The sequence below is a fragment of the Manis pentadactyla genome, chromosome 17 (assembly GCF_030020395.1).
Source record: "Manis pentadactyla isolate mManPen7 chromosome 17, mManPen7.hap1, whole genome shotgun sequence".
NCBI classification, from domain to species: Eukaryota; Metazoa; Chordata; class Mammalia; order Pholidota; family Manidae; genus Manis; species Manis pentadactyla.
This window is the reverse complement of record NC_080035.1, coordinates 6,816,071-6,839,878: the sequence shown is the minus strand read 5'-3', so window position 1 is coordinate 6,839,878 and position 23,808 is coordinate 6,816,071. Positions and strand designations below refer to the sequence as shown.

Here is a 23,808-nt window from a genome sequence, read left to right as displayed (position 1 = left end):
AAATTAAAACAGAATAAAACAATACATGGAGATAAATGAAAACAAAAATACAACAGTCTGATATTTATGGAATGTCACAAAAGCCAACCTAAGAGTGAAGTACCTAGCAATACAGGCCTACCTCAAGAAACAAGAACAATCCCAAATAAACAGTCTAAACTCACAATTAAAGAAACTAGAAAAAGAAGAAAAGAAAACCAAAGTTATAGAAGAAGCAACATAATAAAGATCACAGCAGAAATAAATGAAATAGAGAAGAATAAAACAATAGAAAAAATTAATGAAACTAAGAACTGGTTCTTTGAGAAAATAAATAAAATCGATAAATTCCTACCCAGAGTTATCAAGAACAAAAGAGAGAGTACACAAATAAATAAAATCAGAAACAAAGAAGTAGTAGTCACAATGGATACCACAGAAATACAAAAAATTATTAGAAAATACTATGACAAATTATATGCCAACAAACTGGACAACTAGAAGAAATGGACAGCTTCCTAGAAAAATACAACCTTCCAAGACTGACCCAGTAAAAAATAGAAAATCTCAACAGGCCAATTACCAGGAATGAAATTGAACTGGCGATCAAAAAACTCCAATAAAAAAATCCCAGGACCTATTCTTCACAGCTGAATTCTACCAAACATTTGAAGAGTAGCTAATGCCCATCAATCTTAAGTATTTCAAAAATTAGAATAGGAAGGAATACTTCCAAACTCATTCTAGGAGGCCAGCATCACTCTAATATAAAGATCAGGCAAAGACACCACAAAAAAATAAAATTACAGATGAATATCCCTGATAAACATAGATGCAAAACTTCTCAACAAAATATTAGCAAACTGAATGAAAATATACATCAAAAGGATCATCCATCATGACCAAGTGGGATTTATTCCAGGAATGAAACAATGGTATAATATTCATAAATCAATCAATATCAAACAATATATTAACAAAAAGGATAAAAACCAGATGATTATCTCAACAGATGCTGAAAAAACATTTGACAAAATTCAATATCCATTCATGATAAAAACTCTCAACAAAATGGGCACAGAGGGTACATACCTCAATGTAATAAAGGCCATATATATGACAAGCCCACAGCTAACGTCATACTTAATGGTGAAAAGCTGAAAGCTATTCCTCTAAAATCAGGAACAAGGATGTCCACTCTCACCGCTTTATTATTCATTTATTTATTTTGAAATTACTCATATATTTAAAATATTTAAAGCTCGTATGACTGGGGTGAAGGTAATTCTACGGCTTGGCCCCAGTGTCGGAGCCAGGTTCTGGAGGCTCCCTGCCATGTCAAGTGTTAGCCCTTTCGCTGCTTTTTTTTACTTGTTTTATTTTGGTATCATTAATCTACAATTACAGAAAGAAGATTATGTTTACTAGGTTCTCGCCTTCACCAAGTCCCCCCCCACATACCCCTTCACAGTAACTGTCCATCTGTGTAGTAAGATGCTGTAAAATCACAATTTGTCTTCTCTGTGGTGCGCAGCCCTCCCTGTACCCCCCCACACTATACATGCTAATCGTAATGCCCCCTTTCTTTTCCCCACCCTTATCCCTCCCTTCCCACCAATCATCCCCAGTCCCTTTCCCTTTGGTAACTATTAGCCATTCTTGGGTTCTGTGATTCTGCTGCTGTTTTGTTCCTTCAGTTTTCCTTTGTTCTTATACTCCACATATGAGTGAAATCATTTGGTACTTGTCCTTCTCCGCCTGGCTTATTTCACTGAGCATAATACCCTCTAGCTCCATCGATGTTGTTGCGAATGGTAGGATCTGTTTTTTTTCATATGGCTGCATAATATTCCATTGTGTATATGTACCACATATTCTTTATCCATTCATCTACTGATGAACATTGAGGTTGCTTCCAAATCTTGGCTATTGTAAACAGTGCAGTGATAAACATAGGGGTGCATCTGTCTTTTTCAAACTGCAGTGCTGCATTCTTAGGGTTAATTCCTAGAAGTGGAATTCCTGGGTCAAATGATAAGTCTATTTTGAGCATTTTGAGGAACCTCCAAACTGCTTTCCACAATGGTTGAACTAGTTTACATTCCCACCAACAGTGTAGGAGGGTTCCCCTTTTTCCACAACCTCAACAACATTTGTTGTTGTTTGTCTTTTTGATGATGGCGATCCTTACTGTGTGAGGTGATATCTCATTGTGGTTTTAATTTGCATTTCTCTGATGATTAGCGATGCGGAGCATCTTTTCATGTGCCTGTTGGCAATCTGGATTTCTTCTTTAGAGAACTGTCTATTCAGCTCCTCTGCCCATTTTTTAATTGGATTATTTGCTTTTTGCTTGTTGAGGCATGTGAGCTCTTTATATATTTTGGATGTCAATCCTTTATCAGATCTGTCACATATGAATATGTTCTCCCATACTGTAGGAGTTTTATTTATATAATAGAATTATATAATATTATTTTTATTTTATTATATAAAATATATAAATATATTTTATTTATATATAGAATTATATAATAGAACTCTACTATAAATAGAATTTATTCTATTGATGGTGTCCTTTGCTGTACAGAAGCTTTTTAGCTTGATATAGTCCCACCTGTTCATTTTTGCCTTTGTTTCCCTTGCCTGGGGAGATATGTTTATGAAGAAGTCACTCATGTTTATGTCCATGAGATTTTTACCTATGTTTTTTTCTAAGTTTTATGGTTTCATGACTTACATTCAGGTCTTTGATCCATTTGGAGTTTACTTTTGTGTATGGGGTTAGACAGTGATCCAGTTTCATTCTCTTACATGTAGCTGTCCAGTTTTGCCAGCACCATCTGTTGAAGAGACTGTCATTTCCCCATTGTATGTACATGGCTCCTTTATCGAATATTAATTGGCCATATATGTTTGGGTTAATGTCTGGAGTCTCTATTCGGTTCCACTGGTCTGTGGGTCTGTTATTGTGCCAGTACCAAATTGTCTTGATTGCTGTGGCTTTGTAGTAGAGCTTGAACTTGGGGAGCGAGATCCCCCACACTTTATTCTTCCTTCTCAGGATTGCTTTGGCTATTCAGGGTCTTTGACAGTTCCATATGAGTTTTTGAACTGTTTGTCCCAGTTCATTGAAGAATGCTGTTGGTAATTTGATATGGAGGGATTGCATCGAATCTGTATATTGCTTTGGGCAGGATGGCCATTTTGACGATATTAATTCTTCCTAGCCAGGAGGATGGGATGAATTTAAATTTGTTAGTGACCTCTTTAATTTCTCTTAAGAGTGTCTTGTAGTTTTCAGGGTATAGGTCTTTCACTTCCTTGGTTAGGTTTATTCCTAGGTATTTTATTCTTTTTGATGCTATTGTGAATGGAATTGTTTTCCTGATTTCTCTTTCTATTAGTTCATTGTTAGTGTATAGGAAAGCTACAGATTTCTGTGTGTTAATTTTGTATCCTGCAAGTTTGCTGAATTCCGATATTAGTTCTAGTAGTTTAGCAGTGGAGTCTTTAGGATTTTTTATGTACAATATCATGTCATCTGCAAATAGTGACAGTTTAACTTCTTCTTTACCAATCTGGATTCCTTGTATTTCTTTGTTTTGTCTGATTGCTGTGTCTAGGACTTCCAGTACCACTTTGAATAACAGTGGGGAGAGTGGGCATCCCTGTCATGTTCCCGATCTCAGAGGAAAAGCTTTCAGCCTCTCACTGTTCAGTATGATGTTAGCTGTGGGTTTATCATATATGGCCTTTATTATGTTGACGTACTTGCCCTCTATTCCCATTTTGCTGAGAGTTTTTATCATGAATTGATGTTGAATTTTGTGGAATGCTTTTTCAGCATCTATGGAGATGATCATGTGGTTTTTGTCTTTCTTTTTGTTGATGTGGTGGATGATGTTGATGGATTTTCAAATGTTGCACCATCCTTGCATCCCTGGGATGAATCCCACTTGATCATGGTGCATGATCCTCTTGATGTATTTTTGAATTCAGGTTGCTAATATTTTGTTGAGTATTTCTGCATCTACGTTCATCAGGGATATTGGTCTGTAGTTTTCTTTTTTGGTGTGGTCTTTGCCTGGTTTTAGTATTAGGGTGATGTTGGCTTCATAGAATGAGTTTGGGAGTATTCCCTCCTCTTCTATTTTTTGGAAAACTTTAAGAAGAATGGGTGTTATGTCTTCTCCATATGTTTGATAAAATTCCGATGTAAATCTATCTGGCCCGGGGGTTTTGTTCTTGGGTAGTTTTTTGATTACAGAATTCAATTTCATTGCTGGTAATTGGTCTGTTTAGATTTTCTGTTTCTTTCTGGGTCAATCTTGGAAGGTTGTATTTTTCTAAGAAGTTGTCCATTTCTCCTAGGTTTTCCAGCTTGTTAGCATATACGTTTTCATAGTATTCTCTAATAATTCTTTGTATTTCTGTGGGGTCCATAGTGGTTTTTCCTTTCTCGTTTCTAATTCTGTTGATGTGTGTTGTCCCTCTTTTTCTCTTAATAAGTCTGGCTAGAGGCTTATCTATTTTGTATATTTTCTCGAAGAACCAGCTCTTGGTTTCATTGATTTTTTCTATTGTTTTATTCTTCTCAATTTTATTTATTTCTTCTCTGATCTTTATTATGTCCCTCCATCTGCTGACCTTAGGCCTCATTTGTTCTTCTTTTTCCAATTTCAATAATTGTGACATTAGACTATTCATTTCGGACTGTTCTTCCTTCTTTACATATGCCTGGATTGCTATATACTTTCCTCTTAAGACTGCTTTTGCTGCATCCCACAGAACTTGGGGCTTTGTGTTATTGTTGTCATTTGTTTCCATATATTGCTGGATCTCCATTTTAATTTGGTCATTGATCCATTGATTATTTAGGAGCATGTTATTAAGCCTCCATGTGTTTGTGAGCCTTCCTGCTTTCTTTGTACAATTTATTTCTAGTTTTATACCTTTGTGGTCTGAAAAGATTGGTAGGATTTCAATCTTTTGGAATTTACTGAAGTTCTTTTTGTGGCCTAGTATGTGGTCTCTTCTGGAGAATGTTCCATGTGCACTTGAGAAGAATGTGTATCCTGTTGCTTTGGGATGTAGAGTTCTATAGATGTCTATTAGGTCCATCTGTTCTAGTGTGTTGTTCAGTACCTCTGTGTTCTTACTTATTTTCTGTCTGGTGGATCTGTCCTTTCAAGTGAGTGGTGTGTTAAAGTCTTCCAAAATGAATGCATTGCATTCTATTTCGTCCTTTATTTCTGTTAGTATTTGTTTCACATATACTGGTGCTCCTGTATTGGGTGCATATATGTTTACAATGGTTATATCCTCTTGTTGGACTGAGCCCTTTATCATTATGTAATGTCCTTCTTTATCTCTTGTTACTTTCTTTATTTTGAGGTCTATTTTGTCTGATACTAGTATTCCAACAGCTGCTTTTTTCTCTCTGTTGTTTGCATGAAATATCTTTCTCCAACCCTTGACTTTTAATCTGTGCATGTCTTTGGGTTTGAGGTGAGTCTCTTGTAAGCAGCATATCGATGGGTCTTGCTTATTTATCCATTCTATTATTCTGTGTCTTTTGATTGGTGCATTCAATCCATTTACATTTAGGGTGATTATTGAAAGATATGTACTTATTGCCAGTGTAGGCTTTAGATTTGTGGTTACCAAAGGTTCAAGGTTAGCTTGTTTACTACCTTACTGTCTGACCTCACTCGCTTATTGAGCCGTTATAAACACAGTCTCATGATTATTTCTTTCCCTTCTTTTTCCTCCTCCTCCATTCTTCATATGTTGGGTGTTTTGTTCTGTGCTCTTTTTAGGAGTGCTCCCATCTAGAGCACTCCGTCTAAAATACCCTGTAGAGGTGGTTTGTGGGAGGCAAATTCCCTCCACTTTTGCTTGTCTGGGAATTGTTTAATCCCTCCTTCATATTTAAATGATAATCATGCTAGATACAGTATCCTTGGTTCAAGGCCCTTCTATTTCATTGCATTAAATATATCATGCCATTCTCTTCTGGCCTGTAAGGTTTCTGTTGAGAAGTCTTATGATAGCCTGATGGGTTTTCCTTTGTAGGTGACCTTTTTACTCTCTCTGGCTGCCTGTAATAGTCTGTCCGTGTCCTTGATCTTTGCCATTTTAATTATTATGTGTCTTGGTGTTGACCTCTTTGGATCCCGTGTCTCGGGAGTTCTATGTGCCTCCGTAGTCTGAGCAACTATTTCCTCCCCCAGTTTGGGGAAGTTCTCAGCAATTATTTCTTCAAAGACACTTTCTATTCCTTTCTCTCTCTCTTCTTCCTCTGGTACCCCTGTAATGCAGATACTGTTCCTTTTGGATTGGTCACACAGTTCTCTTAATATTGTTTCATTCCTGGAGATCCTTTTATCTCTCTCTGCATCAGCATCTATGCGTTCTTGTTCTCTGGTTTCTATTCCATCAATGGCCTCTTGCATCTTATCCATTCTGCTTATAATTCCTTCCAGAGTTTGTTTCTCTTCTGTAATCTCCCTCCAGATGTCTGTAATCTCCCTCCGGACATCTGTAATCTCCCTCCGCACTTTATCCCTTAGCTCTTGCATATTTCTCTGCAGCTCTGTCAGCGTGTTTATGATTTTTATTTTGAATTCTTTTTGAGGGAGACTGGTTAGGTCTGCCTTTGCAGATCCTTTCTCAGGTGTAACTATGTTGGTCTGGACCAGATTTTTTTGCCTTTCATTGGTGATTGCAGTGGCTGTAGGCAGGTTGTGGGTGTGTCAGCTGGGAGAAGAAAGTCCTTTCCTGCTTGCTGGATGCCTTGCCCTTCTCCGCTGCTTGTGATGGCTACCTGCACTCCTGGAGCAGCCACCGGGTTAATCTCCTAAACTGCTGTGGGCGGGGTGTCCGTCAGATCAGCGTGGAGCCTTACGGGGTGTGGCAGACATGCCAGCTACATTCCTCTGTGCTAGCGGCGACCCTGCCGGGCAGCTGTGTAACAGCAGTGGCCTTTGGGTCTGGCCCGGGCGGCTGTGCATTGGACTGGGATTCCGGTCGGCTCCTGAGAGTGTGCCTGCTCTCTCTGGCTCCGCTGTTGGTGCGCGTGGGGCTTTTCTGCACAGGCTTCTACTGGGCTCTGCCTTCACTTCTGCCGGTGGGTGCGAGCTACACCCAGGCTGTTTGGTCGCACCTCTGTGGGTTAGCCCTGCAGCACACAGATCTGCTCTCGCTTCCTTCTAGCGCTTCCATCCCTGGCACGCGCTCCCACTCTCCTGGTACTGGGCCCGTGTGTCGGGGTCTGCACCAGTTGGAGGAATGACTGGCAAGCTGCCTAGTGCTGTGAGGGGCTTCAGAGCTTCACTGCCTCCGTTTAGGGCACCTAAGTTTCCCCAGTACTCCCAGCTTCCGGGACAACTTCTTCCAGCTATCTGTCTCTTTAAGACTTGCAGAAAGCACTCGCTTTTCTTTAGTCTCAGGGGCGCTGGTTGCGGGGACCTGCCCCCAGGTTTTGCTTTTCCGTTTCTCTAATATCCAGCACCCTGTGCACCTTGTGTCTGCGTTCTGGGTGTGGATTTCTAGAGCTGGTGGTTTAGCAGTCCTGGGCTTTCACTCCCTTCCCGTTCTGACTCCTTTCTTCCCACCAGGTTTTGGGGTGAGGGAGCGTTCGGGTCCCACCTGGCCGCAGCTTGTATCTTACCCCCTTTGTGTGATGCTGAGTTTTCGCAGATGTAGATGTATCCTGGCTGTTGTACTGCATCCACTGGTGTCTCTTTTAGGAATAGTTGTATTTATTGTATTTTCATAAATATATATGTTTTGGGGAGGAGAGTTCCTCTGAACTACTCATGCGGCCATCTTCCCGTGATGCCACTCTCACCACTTTTATTCACCATAGTGCTATAGATCATAGCCACAGCAATTAGATAATGCAAAGAGATAAATGGCATCCAAATTGTTAAGGAAGAAATTAAACTGTCACTATTCACAGATGACATGATGGTATACATACACAACACTAAAGACTCCACCAGAAAACTTTTAGAACTAATGACTGAATTCAGCAAAGTTGCAGGATACAAAATTAATATAGAGAAATCTGTTGCATTCCTATATACTAACAATGAACTAGCAGAAAGAGAAATCAAGAAAACAACTCTATTTACGATTGCAAAAAAAAGATTAAAATACTTAGGAATAAACCTAACCAAGGGGGTGAAAGACCTATACTCTGAAAACTATAAGATGCTCATGAGAAAAATTAAAGAAGATACCAATAAGTGGAAATCTATCCCATGCTCATGGATAGGAAGAATTAATATAATCAAAATGACTATCCTGCCCAAAGCAATTTACAGATTTCAATGTAACCTCTATCAAAATTCCAAAAGCATTTCTCAATGAACTAGAACAAATAGTTCTAAAATTTACATGGAACCACAAAAGACCCGGAATAACCAGAGCAGTCCTGAGAAAGAAGAGAAAAACTGAGGGGATTATGCTCTCTGACTTCAAGCTATACTACAAAGCTACAGTAATCCAAGCAATATGGTACTGGCAGAAGAACAGACCCATAGATCAATGGAACAGAATAGGGACCCCAGAAATAAACCCATGCATCTATGGTCAATTAATATATGATAAAGGAGCCATGATTATTAGATGGAAAAAAGACAGCATCATCAATAACTGATGTTAGGAAAACTGGACAGCTTCATAATAGAATGAAACTGGATTACTGCCTAACTCCATACATAAAAGTAAATTTGAAATGGATCAAAGAGCTGAATGTAAGATATGAAACCATAAAACTCTTAGAAGAAAAAAAAACATAGGCAGACATCTCTTAGACATAAACATGAGCAATTTTTTCTTAGACACATCTCCTTGGGCATGGGGAACAAAATAAAAAATGAACAGGTGGGACTACATCAAACTAAAAAGCTTCTGTACAGCAAAGCACACCATCAATAGAACAAAGAGGTATCCTACAGTATGGGAGGATATATTTGTAAATGACTCATCTGATAAGGGGTTAACACGTAAAATATACAAAGAACTCATATGACTCAACACCCAAAAATCAAATAACCTGATTAACAAATAACCAGGAGAAGGACCTGGACAAACATTTCTCCAGAGAAGAAATACAGATGGCAAACAGGCACAGGAAAAGATGCTCCACATGGGTAATCATCAGGGAAATGCAAATCAAAGCCAGAATGAGATATCACCTCACACTAGTCAGAATGGCCACTATCCAAAAGATAAGAAATAACAAGTTTGACAAGCATGTAGAAAAAAGAAAACCCCCCTACACTGTTGGTGGTGGAAATGTACATTGGTGTAGCCACTGTGGAAAGCAGTATGGAAGTTCCTCAAAAAAAAAAATAACAGAAAGATAGAAATACCACTTAACCCAGCAATTCCACTCCTGGGAATTTACCTGAAGAAAACAAGATCTCTGATCTGAAAAGATATATGCACCCTTATATGACTGCTGTATTATTCACAATAGACAAGGAACCTAAGTGTCTATAAGTAAATGAATGGATAAAGAAGTTGTGTTACATATACACAATGGAATATTATTCAGTCATAAAAGAAACAAAATCCTGCCATTTGCAACAACATGGATGGATCTACAGGGAATTATGCTCAGTGAAATAAACCAGGCAAAGACAGATAACCATATGATTTCACTTATTTGTGGAATATAAAAACAAAGCAAAACAGAAGGAAGAAAACACCATTAGACTCATAGACATTGAGAAATGACTGGTGGTCACCAAGGTGGAGGGTTAGGGCGTGTAGGTGGGAAGGGTGAGGGGAATAAAGGGGCACAAAATTCTCAATCACAGTGTAGGTTAATCACAGGGATAGCAGTACAGAATGGAGGAGACAATGGATCTGTAACATCTTCCTATGTTGACAGATAGTAGCTGTCCTTAGTGGGAGTGAGGATTTAATAATATGGGTAACTGCTGAACGACTGTGTTGTATACTTGAAACTAAAATAAGACTGTATATTATTTTTAAAAAAGGAAGTAACTGCTGATAAAGAGTACCCTTCACTGACAACAGTAGTGGGAAAAGGCAAAGGAGAGAGTAAAAGAGGGCAGAGATTGGAAAAGAAGACACTGAACTTTAAAACTGCATCATTGACTTGTAAACAAAAGATATAAAGAATTTCCCAAATTTAACAACCAAATAAAAGGAGGGCAAGAGATCTGGATAGACATTTTCAGAAGAAGTAATATGGCAGCAAATAAACATATGAAAAGATGCTCAAATCATCAGTCATTAGGGGAAAATGCAAATGATACACAGTGATAAACCATCAACACTTACTGGAATGGCTAAAATTAAAAAATGAAAGCCAAAAGCAAACAAACAAAAAAAAACTGACACTACATAACAATCATCCTAGGTATTTATTCAAATGAACTAAAAATCTAAATTCACACACCAAAAAAACTGTACATAAAATGGTCATAGAGCTTTCTTTTCATATGCAATTGCTGAAAGCTGGAAATTCTCCAAATATTTCTCAACTGTGGAATGGACAAATGATCTGTGGTACACTACACAATGGAACAACACTCAGCAATAAAAAGGAACAAACTCCTGATACTTGGTAACAATAGGGCTGAATCTCAAATGCACTATAGTAAGTGAAAGAAGCCAGACTTCCAAAGGCAAAAATACAGACACAGAAGATAGATCAGTGATTGCCAGAGGCTGGGGTTGGGAAAAGGAGATGTTTACAAAGGGGCATGGAAGAATTTTGAGGGATGATGGAGTTGTTCTATATCACAAAGCTGTGTATCAAAGAGGGAGACTGTTGCTGCTTATAAATTATTTAATTTCAAAAAATGAAACATAATTACATCCACTGAAGTCACAGACTCTTCTATTCAGCTCTGTATGTGTTGGCTTGGGGCTGTGAGGTGGGAGAGTTGAGGTAGGTAGGGCAAACGACTGTACTGAATTTCAGTAGCAGAACTAGATGGGCTAGGGAGCTGGGAGCTGTTCACTACATGGCTTAGAAGGACTCTTTTGCAGGGGACTAACATTCAAACTAAGCTAATGTACAGATATTGAGAAAGTTTCAGAGAACTTGAGCACAGGCTAGCTCAAAATTAGGAGCTCTCAAAAATTTTTAAGTACCAGGCATACCTCAGAGATATTGCAGTTTCAGTTTCAGGCCACTGCAATAAAGTGAATATTGCAATAAAGCAAGTCAAATGAATTAATATAACAAAATAGGTATATTATGTAAATGATATATTATGTTATATTATGTTATATTGTTAATATATAATGTAATAAAGCAAGTCAGCAAGTTGTAATCACTGATAATAGATCACTATAACAAATGTAATAATAATAATAATAATAAAGTTTGATATATTGCAAGAATTACCAAAATGTGACATAGAGACACAAAGTAGACAAGTATTACTGGAAAAATAACACTAACAGACTTATTTAACACAGGGTTGCCACAACTTTCAATTTGTAAAAAACTAGTATCTATGAAACAAAGTGAAGAGCAATAAAATGAGGTGTACATGTATAATTAAGTTTACATATTACATGTATTCCACTGGGGAGCTCCTCCACACCCTGACCACTCCATCTCTCTACCTATCTTCTTCATTCTTCTTTCAGTCTTTCTCTGTAGGCTGGCTTCCTCTACATCTTTAGCCTGCATGGTAGGAAACCTGGCCAGTGATGCAGAAACTACATATAAAATCTTTAGCTCCTGGGTAAAGACTGGGGTTCTATCTCAGTTCTAGGTCTAGAATTGTGCAAAAATACTCAGGCCTGCTTTGGTCAGGTGTCAATACTAGGCCAATCAGTGTGTGCTGGGCAGGATGTCATGCTGCACAAAATTGTTGGTCCCACTGTCACATGGGTGGGGAGGGAGGGAGAATTCCCTGAAAGCAGAGCAGCTGGGCAGACAAAACATTTTTATACATGGCATTAGCAGTCTTTATCCTATGACAGATTACATACCTCAAAAAGGATGGTAAGATAAAAATAAATGGACATTGTCTTAAATTTTACAGGGAGAATACAAACAACAGGTCACCCTTCTGATTAAAGGCGTGATGTCAAATGCCATTTTTAATGACCCAGAAATTATGTTCTCTTATAGATAAATGTTTCTAAAGTTTTTGTTCCTTAGTTTAAAAAGGACAATAGGGCAACAATAACATAAAATTTCATTCAATATGATACAGTATTAAAACCTGTCATTATAAATTCTCTACCTTAATTTGTCTAATGACAGGTGCAAAATACATAAACAACCAAATAGATCAATTCTCTACACACATGGTAAGCATTTTGAATTGCTAAATGCATGAGGTATAGTCAAAGCTTGTACCTTTATGATTTTTCATTTTTACAGGAATAGAACTAAAGGTGAAGGACCACTTTAATCAGGGCAAGGGAACAGAAAATTGTTTTTAAAAAGGGTCAGAAATTTTCAGAAACTCAGGATCATGAAATGGGTTAATGGGAAGCTTATACTGGAGCATTTTTTTGCTGATTGTTTTTAAACATAGCAAGAAATAATCATAACAAATTAAATTATCACACTAGAAAGTTTTCTGTTTCTTTGAGCTGCTAATTCAGCCTCAACAGTTGACTCTGCATCCACCCAGTTTTGCAAGGTACACAGGTCTATAAATGAACGTATCAACTCTTAACATGCAATACACTTTCATCCTTCGATTTCTTATCATATTGTGTTTTGAAACATCAAAGAGTAGAGCTGTGTTTTTTGTTGTTTTTTGATATCGTTAATGAACAATTACTTGAACAACATTATGGTTAATAGACTCCCCCTATTATCAAGTCCCCCCCACATATCCCATTACTGTCACTGTCCAACAGTGTACTAAGATGCTATAGAATCACTACTTGTCTTCTCTGTATATGCTGTCTTTCCCGTGACTCCCAATGCTACATTATGTATGCTAATCGTAATGCCACTTTTTCTACCTTATCCCTACCTTCCCTCCCGTCCTCCCCAATCCCTTTCCCTTTGGTAACTGTTAGTCCATTCTTGGGTTCTGTGAGTCTGCTGCTGTTTTGTTCCTTCAGTTTTTTCTTTGTTGTTCCTTCAGTTTTTTCTTTGTGGTTATACTCCACTGATGAGTGAAATCATTTGATACTTGTCTTTCTCCACCTGCCTTATTTCACTGAAAATAATACACTCTAGCTCCATCCATGTAGTTGCAAATGGTAGGATTTGTTTTCTTCTTATGGCTGAATAATATTCCATTGTGTATATGCACCACATCTTCTTTATCGATTCATCTACTGATGGACACTTAGGTTGTTTCCATTTCTTGGCTGTTGTGAATAGTGCTGTGATAAACATAGGGGTGCATATGTCTTTTTCACACTGGGCTCCAGCATTTTTAGGGTAAATTCCTAACAGAGGAATCCCTGGGTAAAAGGTATTTCTATTTTGAGTTTTTTGAGGAACCTCCATACTGCTCTCCACAATGGTTGAACTAGTTTACATTCCCACCAGCAGTGTAGGAGGGTTCCCCTTTCTCCACATACCTGTCAACATTTGTTGATGTTTGTCTTTTGAATGGTGGCCATCCTAACTGGGGTGAGGTGACAACTCACTGTGGTTTTAATTTGCATTTCTCTGATGATTAGGGATGTGGAGCATCTATTCATGTGCCTGTTGGCCATCTGAATTTCTTCTTTTGGAGAACTGTCTTTTCAGCTCCTCTGCCCATTTTTTATTTGGATTATTTGCTTTTTGTTTGTTGAGGTGCATGAGCTCTTTATATAATTTGGATGTCAACCCCTTATTGGATATATTATTTATGAATATATTCTCCCACATGGAGGATGTCTTTTTGTTCTACTGATTGTGTCCTTTGCAGTACGGAAGCTTTTTAATTTGATATAGTCCCACTTATTCATTTTTGCTTGTCTCCCTTGCCCGGAGAGATATGTTCATGAAGAGGCTGCTCATGTTTATGTTCAAGAGATGTTTGCCTATGTTTTCTTCTAAGAGTTTTATGGTTTCATTAGTTACATTCAGGTCTTTGATCCATTTTGAGTTTACTTTTGTGTATGGGGTTAGACAATGATCCAGTTTCATTCTCTTACATGTAGCTGTCCAGTTTTTCCAACACCAGCTGTTGAAGAGGCAGTCATTTCTCCATTGTATATCCATGGCTCCTTTATCATATATTAATTGACCACATATGCATGGGTTTACATCTGGGCCTTCTAGTCTGTTACATTGATCTATGGGTGTGTTCTTGTGCCAGTAACAAATTGTCTTGATTACTGTGGCTTTGTAATAGAGCTGGAAGTCAGGGAGCATAATTCACTCCGCTTTATTCTTCTCTCTCAGGATTGCTTTGGCTATTCAGGGTCTTTTGTGGTTCCATATGAATTTTAGAACAATTTGCTCTAGTTCATTGCAGAATGCTGTTGGTATTTTGATAGGGATTGCATTGAATCTATAGATTGCTTGAGGCAGGATGGCCATTTTGACAATATTAATCCTTCCTATCTGTGAGCATGGGTGTGTTTTCATTTAAGTAGTGTACTTTTAAATTTCTCTCATGAGTGTCTTGTAGTTTTCAGAGTATAGGTCTTTCACATCCTTGGTTAGTTTTATTCCTAGGTATTTTATTCTTTTTGATGCAATTGTGAATGGAATTGCTTTCCTGATTTCTCTTTCTGCTATTTCATCATTAGTGTATAGGAATGCAACAGATTTCTGTGTATTAACTTTGTATTCTGCAACTTTGCTGAATTCAGATATTAGTTCTAGTAGTTTTGGAGTGGATTCTTTAGGGTTTTTTAAATACAATAGCATGTAATCTGCAAACAGGGACAGTTTGACTTCTTCCTTACCAATCTGGATGCCTTTTATTTCTTTGTGTTGTCTGATTGCCATGACTAGGACCTCCAGAACTATGTTGAATAAAAGTGGGGAGAGTGGGCATCCTTGTCTTGTTCTCGATCTTAAAGGAAAAGCTTTCAGCTTCTCACTATTAAGTATGATGTTGGCTGTGGGTTTATCATATATGGCCTTTATTATGCTGAGGTACTTTCCCTCTGTACCCATTTTGTTGAGAGTTTATATCATGAATTTAATGTTGAATATTGTTAAGTGATTTTTCAGCATCTATGGAGATGATCATGTGGTTTTTGTTCTTTTTGTTGATGTGGTGCATGAATTTGCTGGATTTTCAGATGTTGTAACATCCCTGCATCCCTGGGATGAATCCCACTCGATAATGGTGGATGATCTTTTTCATGTATTTTTGTATTTGTTTTTCTAATGTTTTGTTGAGTATTTTTGCACCTATGTTCATCAGGGATATTGCTCTGTAATTTTCCTTTTTTGTGGTGTCCTTGCCTGGTTTTGGTATTAGAGTGATATTGGCCTTGTAGAATGAGTTTGGGAGTATTCCCTTCTCTTCTACTTTTTGGAAAACTTTAAGGAGGATGGGTATTAGGTCTTCAATAAATATTTGATAAAATTCAGCAGTGAAACCATCTGGTCCAGGAATTTCCTTCTTAGGTAGTTTTTTGATTACCAACTCAATTTCTTTGCTGGTAATCGGTCTATTCAGATTTTCTGTTTCTTCTTGGGTCAGCCTTGGAAGGTTGTATTTTTCTAGAAAGTTGTCCATTTCTTCTAGGTTATTCAGTATGTTACCATATAATTCTTCATACTATTCTCTCATAATTCTTTGTATTTCTGTAGTGTCCATAGTGATTTTTCCTTTCTCAGTTCTGATTCTGTTTATGTGTGTAGACTGTTTTTTTCTTGATAAGTCTGGCTAGGGGTTTATCTATTTTGTTTATTTTCTCAAAGAACCAAATCCTGCTTTTATTGAGTCTTTCTTTTGTTTTATTCTTCTTGATTTTATTTATTTTTGCTCTAATCTTTATTATGTCCCTACTTCTACTGACTTTGGGCCTCATTTGTTCTTCCTTTTCTACACTTTCATCCTTTCTTTTGGTTGACTAACCAAAACTAACAAAATTAATTTTGTTAATTGTGAGTTTATGTTGTTCATAAGGGATTGTTCTTTTTCCCTGAGGTAGGCCTGTATTGCAGTATACTTCCCTCGTAGCACAGTCTTCGCTGTGTCCCACAGATTTCACAGTGTAGAATTATTGTTGTCATTTGACTCCATATATTGTTTGATCTCTGTTTTTATTCGGTCATTGATCCATTGATTATTTGGTAGCATGTTGTTAAGCCTGCATGTGTTTGTTGGCTTTTTTGTTTTCTTTGTACAATTTATTTCTAGTTTTATACCTTTGTGATCTGAGAAGCTGGTTGGTACAGTTTCAATCTTTTTGAATCTACTGAGGCTCTTTTTATGGCCTAGTATATGATCTATTCTTGGAAATGTTCCATATGCACTTGAGAAGAATGTATATCCTGTTGCATTTGGATGAAATGTTCTGTAGATGTCCGTTAGGTCCATCTGTTCTAATACGTTGTTCAGTGCCTCTGTCTCTTTGCTTTTGTCTGTCTGGTTGATCTGTCCTTTGGAGTGAGTGGTGTGTTGAAGTCTCCTAAAATAAATGCATTGCATTCTATTTCCCCCTTTAATTCTGTTAGTATTTGTTTCACATATGTAGGTGATCCTGTGTTGGGTGCATAGATATTTATAATAGTTATATGCTCTTGTTGGTCTGACCCCTTTATCATTACATAATGTTCTTCTTTGTCTCTTGGTACTTTGTTTTGAAGTCTATTTTATCTGATACAAGTACTGCAACTCCTGCTTTTTTCTCCCTATTACTTGCATGAAATATTTTTTTCCATCCCTTCACTTTCAGTCTGTGTATGTCTTTTGGTTTAAAGTGAGTCTCTTGTAGGCAGCATACAGTTGAGTTTTGTTTTTTTGTCCATTCTGTGACTGTGTGTCTTTTTAATGGTGCATTCACACCATTTACATTTAGGGTGATTATTGATAGGTATGTACTTATTGTCATTGCAGGATTTAGCTTCATGGTTACCAAAGGTTCAAGGGTAATTCCCTTACTATCTAACAGTCTAGTTTAACTCCCTTGGTATGCTATTACAAACACAACCTAAAGGTTTTTTTTTTTCCTCTTTTTCTTCCTCCTCCGTTCTTTATATGTTAGGTATCTTATTCTGTACTCTTGTCTATCCCTTGGGTGACATCTATTTAGCCTTAGGAATACTTCCATCTATAGTACTTCCTCCAAAATGCACTGTAGGGGTAGTTTGTGGGAGGTAAATTCTCTCAGCTTTTGCTTATCTGAAAATTGTTTATTCCATCCTCCAAATTCAAATGATAACCTTGGCGGGTAGAGTATTCTTGGTTTGAGGCCCTTCTGCTTCTTTGTATTAAATATATTGTGCCACTCCCTTCTGGCCTTTAAGGTTTCTGTTGATAAATCTCATGATAGCCTGATGGGTTTTCCTTTGTATGTGATCTTATTTCTCTCTCTAGCTGCTTTTAAAAGTCTTGTCTTTATCCTTGATCTCTGCCATTTAAATTATTATATGTCTTGGTGTTGTCTTCCTTGGGTCCCTTGTGTTGTTGAGAGATCTGTCCACCTTCAAGGCTTGAGAGACTATCTCCTTCCCCAGATTGGGGAAGTTTTCAGCAATTATCTCCTCAATAACACTTTCTATCCCTTTTTCTCTCTCTTCTTCTTCTGGTACCCCTATAATGCGGATATTGTTCCGTTTGGATTGGTCACACAGTTCTCTCAATATTCTTTCATTCTTAGAGATCCCTTTTTCTCTCTGTGCCTCAGCTTCTTTATATTCCTCTTCTCTAATTTCTATTCCATGTACCTTCTCTTCTACTACATCTAATCTTCTTTTAAATTCCTCCATTGTGTGTTTCATTTTAGATATGGAATTTCTTAATGATTGCATCTCTGTCTTAAATTCATCCATGAGTTCTTGAATATTTTTCTGAACATCCATGAGCACGTTTATGATTTTGATTTTGAACTTTCTTTCAGGAAGATTAGTGAGTTCAGTTGCATTTGGCCCATTTGGTTTGTGAGATTTTTGTCTGAACCAGGTTCCTTTGACATTTCATAATTCTATGTGGTGTCCTCTAGTGCCCAGAAGCTCTTGTGTCTGGAGCTGATCTGCCCCTCAAGTGAGTTTGGGAGTCGTAGGGGAGCAGCACTGGTGCCTGGGGGGAGGAAAGAGCTCTTTCCTGATTCCCGGCTGTGGTTCCTGTCTCAGAGCCAGTGGGTGGAGCACACGGTGTGAGCCTCTGTGCTTGGTGTCTCTAGCTGTTGTAGGCGGGGCCTCCCTCTTGCTGGCATGACTCCAGCGTAGTGACTGCCGGTTTGCAAGCAGATTCCAGCAGGCCAGGAGGAAGGCACTGCAGGCTGCGTGTCACAGTTGGGGGCCTCGGAGCTGAGTAGCCAGCCAGGAGTATGGAACGCCAGAGGCTCATCAAAGTACCCAACCTGCTGAACAGAGTGTGCCCAGACATCCTTGTCCACCTATTCCTTCTCCCACATAGCAACCTCCGTGTAAACCCTGCCCCTTCAGCAGTCCTCTCACTGTTAGGCAGTCTCAGACCACCTGCCTTTCCTTCATCCCAGAGCAGCCGGATGTGGATCCCCATCCTCTACAAATGGCCGGAATCTCAGTCTCTTAAGCACTCCTCCTGTCCCAGCTCCCCAACACCACCAACCTCCAAAGCACCACTCAATGTAGGTTTGTGCTCCAAAGCAGACCTCCAGGGCTGGGTGTTCAGCAGTCTTAGGCTTCCTCCCCTTCCATGCTGTTTCTCTTCCTCCTGCCAGTGAGCTGAGCAGGGGGAAGGGCTTGGGTCCTGCTAGATCAAGGCTTTCCTACGTTACCCTGTTTTGTGAGGTCTGCTCTGTTCATGAGGTCTGTATGCAGTCTGGGGCAGAATTCTTTCCTGTTGCTGTTTTAGGGATAGTTGTATTCACTATATTTTCACACTATATATGGTTTTGGGAGGAATTCTCTGTCTCACCTCTCATGCTACCATCTTGAGTTTCCTCCTACCTTTTTACTTTTTAAAATATATATTTGTAACCTTCCAATTTTACAATAAATGAGGCATGGCGAAGAAAAGTACTGCAAAACGAATAAATAAGACTAGAGGTAGGAAAACACTGGATTTTAAAATAATATATTAACAATAACAATAAAAAATAAAGTAAAATATTTACAGTTGTACCTTTTATGATAGCTTACCTCGAAGTCTATCAGCTGTAAGTCAGCTATCAGTGTCACCAGTAGCCCACTATTATAGAGTTCTTGTGCTAGCTGAGCCACAGCTTCTGTTGGGAATTCCTTGTCACTTGTCCCACACAGAATTTCTTTCATTGCTTGCAGTGATTTTGCCACTTCTTCTGAAGCCTGGTGACCAAAATGATGCTAAGAGTTAAGAGAAATTAAAACATTTGGGCTATAAACAAACAAAAAAACCACTTGTTAGGCCCTCTTTACTTATGATCAATAAACACTATACCATTACAAACAAACAAAATACCATTTTGTAGACATTGCTTTTTTTATTTTGGAAAAGATTATTAAAATTTATTTATATAAAAGTATCTCCACTGATTTCTACTTAGCCAACATAAATTGAAACAAACTTTTTAAAAGTTAATTATAACTTGTCAAAACCCATAAACTTTGTCAATCCACTTATCCCTTACACATAATCATTACCTTTTTGGTACCTATGAAACTTAAAAAAAACACCTCCCTATATTTTAAACCTAAGAGGAAAATCTATACAAGTAGACAGTAGACTAGTAGGTGCTACCTGGGGAGAGGAGAATGAGGAATGAATGCTAATTAGTACAGGGTTTCTTTTTTGGGGTGGTAAGATGTTCTAGAACTTCATAGTGGTGATGGTTGTACAACCTGTGAGTATACTAAAAACCACTGAATTGTAAAACCTTTTCATTTTGCCAAGATAGTAGGTGTATAATATGAATGTATTATAGTTTTAATTGGACTCTTCCTGATTCTTAATGAAAATGGGTATCTTTTCATATTTTTTTCTTTCTTTTGCCATTTAGATCTACCACTTTATGAAGGTCATTCCTTCCTTCTGTTTGGGCCAATATCTCACTCAATATTACATGGTACACTAGAACTACAAATACATTTCTACATCCCTTACAGGGTACACAATAAAAAAATATTTCTATATCCTTACAAGTAAAGAGGATGTATCATACACTGGGACAGAAAAATACTATGAACTCAAGTTTAATGTATACATATCTCGAATCTTATCATAAACTAGGCACTTAAGAAATCAAATATGTATGATTTAACATCCCTTAGCAAGAATAACAAAAATACAAAAAAGATCTCCCTATGATGAAACCCTTCTTATTAGGATATTAAAACAATGTTAAAAATGAGATTGCACAATAGTAGAGGATTTCAATCAGTTGATCTTTAAACAAAAGCCTTTTACCTTTGATGCCAGTATATCATTATATAACAGTATAACTCCTTAGATTTTTAAGTTCTATAGTCTGAGGGATCCAAGGTTGGTCAGAGGCTGGAGATAGTAATCCAAGAATATAAGACAACAGAATCAACAATTATCAGTTACATAAAACCTGAAGTCAATTTAAATAAATGTATAGAGACCCTATGTGCACATCACAGACCATTTTGGAATTCCTCATCAAGCTTTTATGTTGGATTTTGGTCCTGTAATATATATGCTTTCTAATAACATTTTTGCTTTAGCTCATACCTTGTCTGTTTTTTTGTCTTGCTTTTCCAAGATGGCCATGTTGTCCTTCAGAGCTTTCACGATTTCTGCAGGATTTTTGTGTGATTTACTAAACAAAGGCATTTTTTTCATCTACAGAAATCTCCTCTTCCAATATGGAATGCTACAAACAAACAAACAAAAACTATGAATTTAACACTTAACATGATTAAATTGTTATAAAAAAAGTATCTTACAAATTTTCAATAACCTTAATTTGGTTAATTAGTAATTTGAAACATTAAAATTGGTCAAACTAAAATGAGTTTCATCAAGTTTCATGCTAAACTTAAATATATAGAAAATATTTTAAGAAAGATTGTTTTATTAAGGTATGATCGATACAAAACCTCTTATGAAGGTTTCACGTGAAAAACAATGTGGTTACTACATTCACCCATAGTATCAACTCCCCCCCATACCACATTAAGAAAGACATTTACAAAACTTTGCCTGGAAACTTTTTACTCAAAGTTTAACATTTTTTAACAACATACACCAAAGGATTATACAGGAATGGGAAAAGTAGTACTTTTAGAGAATAAACTGATTTAAAACTACATATTTTGACTAAACAGTGTGATGATTACGATGATAATAATTATAGACAAAATAAAACATGTAAACCAAAAGTGGGACTATGATCTATATGTTGTGGAAAAGGAATATTTAAAAGCATGCTACTCCATGACAATCACAAAGCTGAAATGTAAAATTTTTGAGAACCTGTTCTTTATTTACTCTTCAGATATTCAGCTAGCCATAAACACTGGAAATGAAGGTTACCATGGTGGGAGGGGAGGAGAAGGGAAAAGGAATGCTAATTCTTGTTTTTGAGAATACCAATTTACATAGAGCACAGAAAGCCAAATACAGCTGTCATTGTGTACTAAAAATATAAGTATTAGGGAAAAAAAATAATTGAAGGCTCCAATTAGTAAAGGCATATTCACTTACTTTATATTTATAAACATAATATTTCAAACATTACAGAAATCTGATGTAATAAATCAAAGACTTTCATTAACCAAACGCCCAGAGATGATAACTCTATTAGTTTGGTTATATTCCTCCTGAACATTTTCTATACATAGAAGTAAATGTACTTTAAAACAAAAATAGAATACTACTAACAGATACCTATAGAACACTCAACCCAAAAGCAGCAGGATACACATTCTTCTCAAGTGCAACTTCATTCAAGTTTCAGAATAGACCACATACTAGGTGAAAAAAAGAGCCTCAGCAAATTCAAAAAGATTGAAATTGTACCAACCATCTCAATCACAAATCTACAAAACTAGAAATAAATTGTACAAAGGAAACAAAAAGCCTCTCAAACATGCAGGCTTAACAACATGGTCCTAAATAATAAAAGGATCAATGACCAAATTAAAACATGAGTTCAAGCAATATATGGAGACAAATGAAAACAACAGTTCCATGAGCCAACTTCTGTGGGACACAGTTAAGGCAGTTCTAAGAGAAAAGCATATAGCAATACAGACTTATTTAAAGAAGGAAGAACAATACCAAATGAATAGTCTAAATTCACAATTAAGGAAGCTGGAAAAAGAACAAATAAGGCCCAAACTTAGTAGAAGGAGGGACATAATAAAGATCAGAGAGGAAATAAATAAAATTCAGAAGACTAAAACAACAGAAAAAATTACTGAAACCAAGAGCTGGTCCTGGGAGAAAATAAACAAAACAGGTAAACTCCTAGCCAGACTTATTAAGAAAAAAAGAGAATCTACAGATTTAAATAGAATCAGAAATGAGAAAGGAAAAACCACTATGGACACCATAGAAATACAAAGAATTATTAGAGAATACTATGAAAAATTATATGAAAACAAACTGGATAACCTAGAAGAAATGGACAATTTTCTAGAAAAATACAACCTTCCAAGGCTGACACAGGAAGAAACAGAAAATCTGAACAGAAAAATTTCCATCAATGAAATTGATTGTAATGAAAAAATTACCCAAGAACAAAACCCCTGGACCAGAAGGATTCAGCACTAAATTCTATCAGACATTTAGAGAAGACATAATACCCATTCTCCTTAAAGTTTTCCAAAAAATAGAAGAGGAGGGAATACTTCAAAAAGCATTCTATGAAGCCAGCATCACTCTAATACAAAAACCAGGCAAAGACACAACAAAAAAAAACAAAACTACAGACCAATATTCCTCATCAAAATAGATGAAAAAAATTCTCAACAAAATATGAGCAAAACGAATTAAAAAATGCATCAAGAGGATCATAAACCATGATCAAGGGGGACTCATCTCATGGAAGCAAGGATGGTACAGCATTAAAAAATCCATCAACACCATCCACTATATCAATAAAAAGAAGGACAAAAATCACATGATCATCTCCATAGATGCTGAAAAAGCATTTGACAACATTCAACACCCAATCATAATAAAAACTCTCAACAAAATATGTATAGAGGACAAATACCTCAACATAATAAAGGCCATATATGACAAACCCACAGCCAACATCATACTTAAGAGTGAAAAGCTGAAAGCTTTTCTTCTAAGATCAGGAACAAGACAAGGATGCCCACTCTGCCCGCTTTTATTCAACATAGTACTGGAGGTCCTAGCCATGGCAATCAGACAACACAAAGAAATGAAAGGCATCCAGATTAGTAAGGAAGAAGTCAAACTGTCACTGTTAGCAGATGACATGATATTGTACATAAAAAACCCTAAAGACTCCACTCCAAAACTACTAGAACTAGTATCAGAATTCAGCAAAGTTGCAGGATACAAAATTAATACACTGAAATCTGTTGCTTTCCTATACACTAACGATGAACTAGCAGAAAGAGAAATCAGGAAAACAATTCCTTCAAAAAGAAAAAAATACCTAGGAATAAACCTAACCAAGGAAGTGAAAGACCTAAACCCTGAAAACTACAAGACACTCTTAAGAGAAATTAAAGAGGACACTAACAAATGGAAACTCATCCCATGCTCTTGGGTAGGAACAATTAATATTGTCAAAATGGCCATCCTGCCTAAAGCAGTCTACAGATTC

At 37.1% G+C, this 23,808-nt stretch overlaps 1 protein-coding gene across 14 annotated transcripts in view; it reads right to left on the bottom strand.

Annotated features, from left to right (window-relative positions):
• The window catches only part of CAB39L (calcium binding protein 39 like), a 259,969-nt gene that overhangs the window by 145,261 nt on the left and 90,900 nt on the right, over positions 1-23,808 (bottom strand). For all 14 annotated transcript variants that reach the window (XM_057494579.1, XM_057494574.1, XM_057494573.1 and 11 more), the window contains 2 exons: positions 20,733-20,874; positions 19,202-19,366 (listed from right to left, as the gene is read on the bottom strand). In XM_057494579.1, coding sequence (XP_057350562.1) covers positions 19,202-19,366; positions 20,733-20,843 — 276 coding nt within the window. In that variant the 5' untranslated portion in view covers positions 20,844-20,874. The remainder of the gene's footprint in view (positions 1-19,201; positions 19,367-20,732; positions 20,875-23,808) is intronic.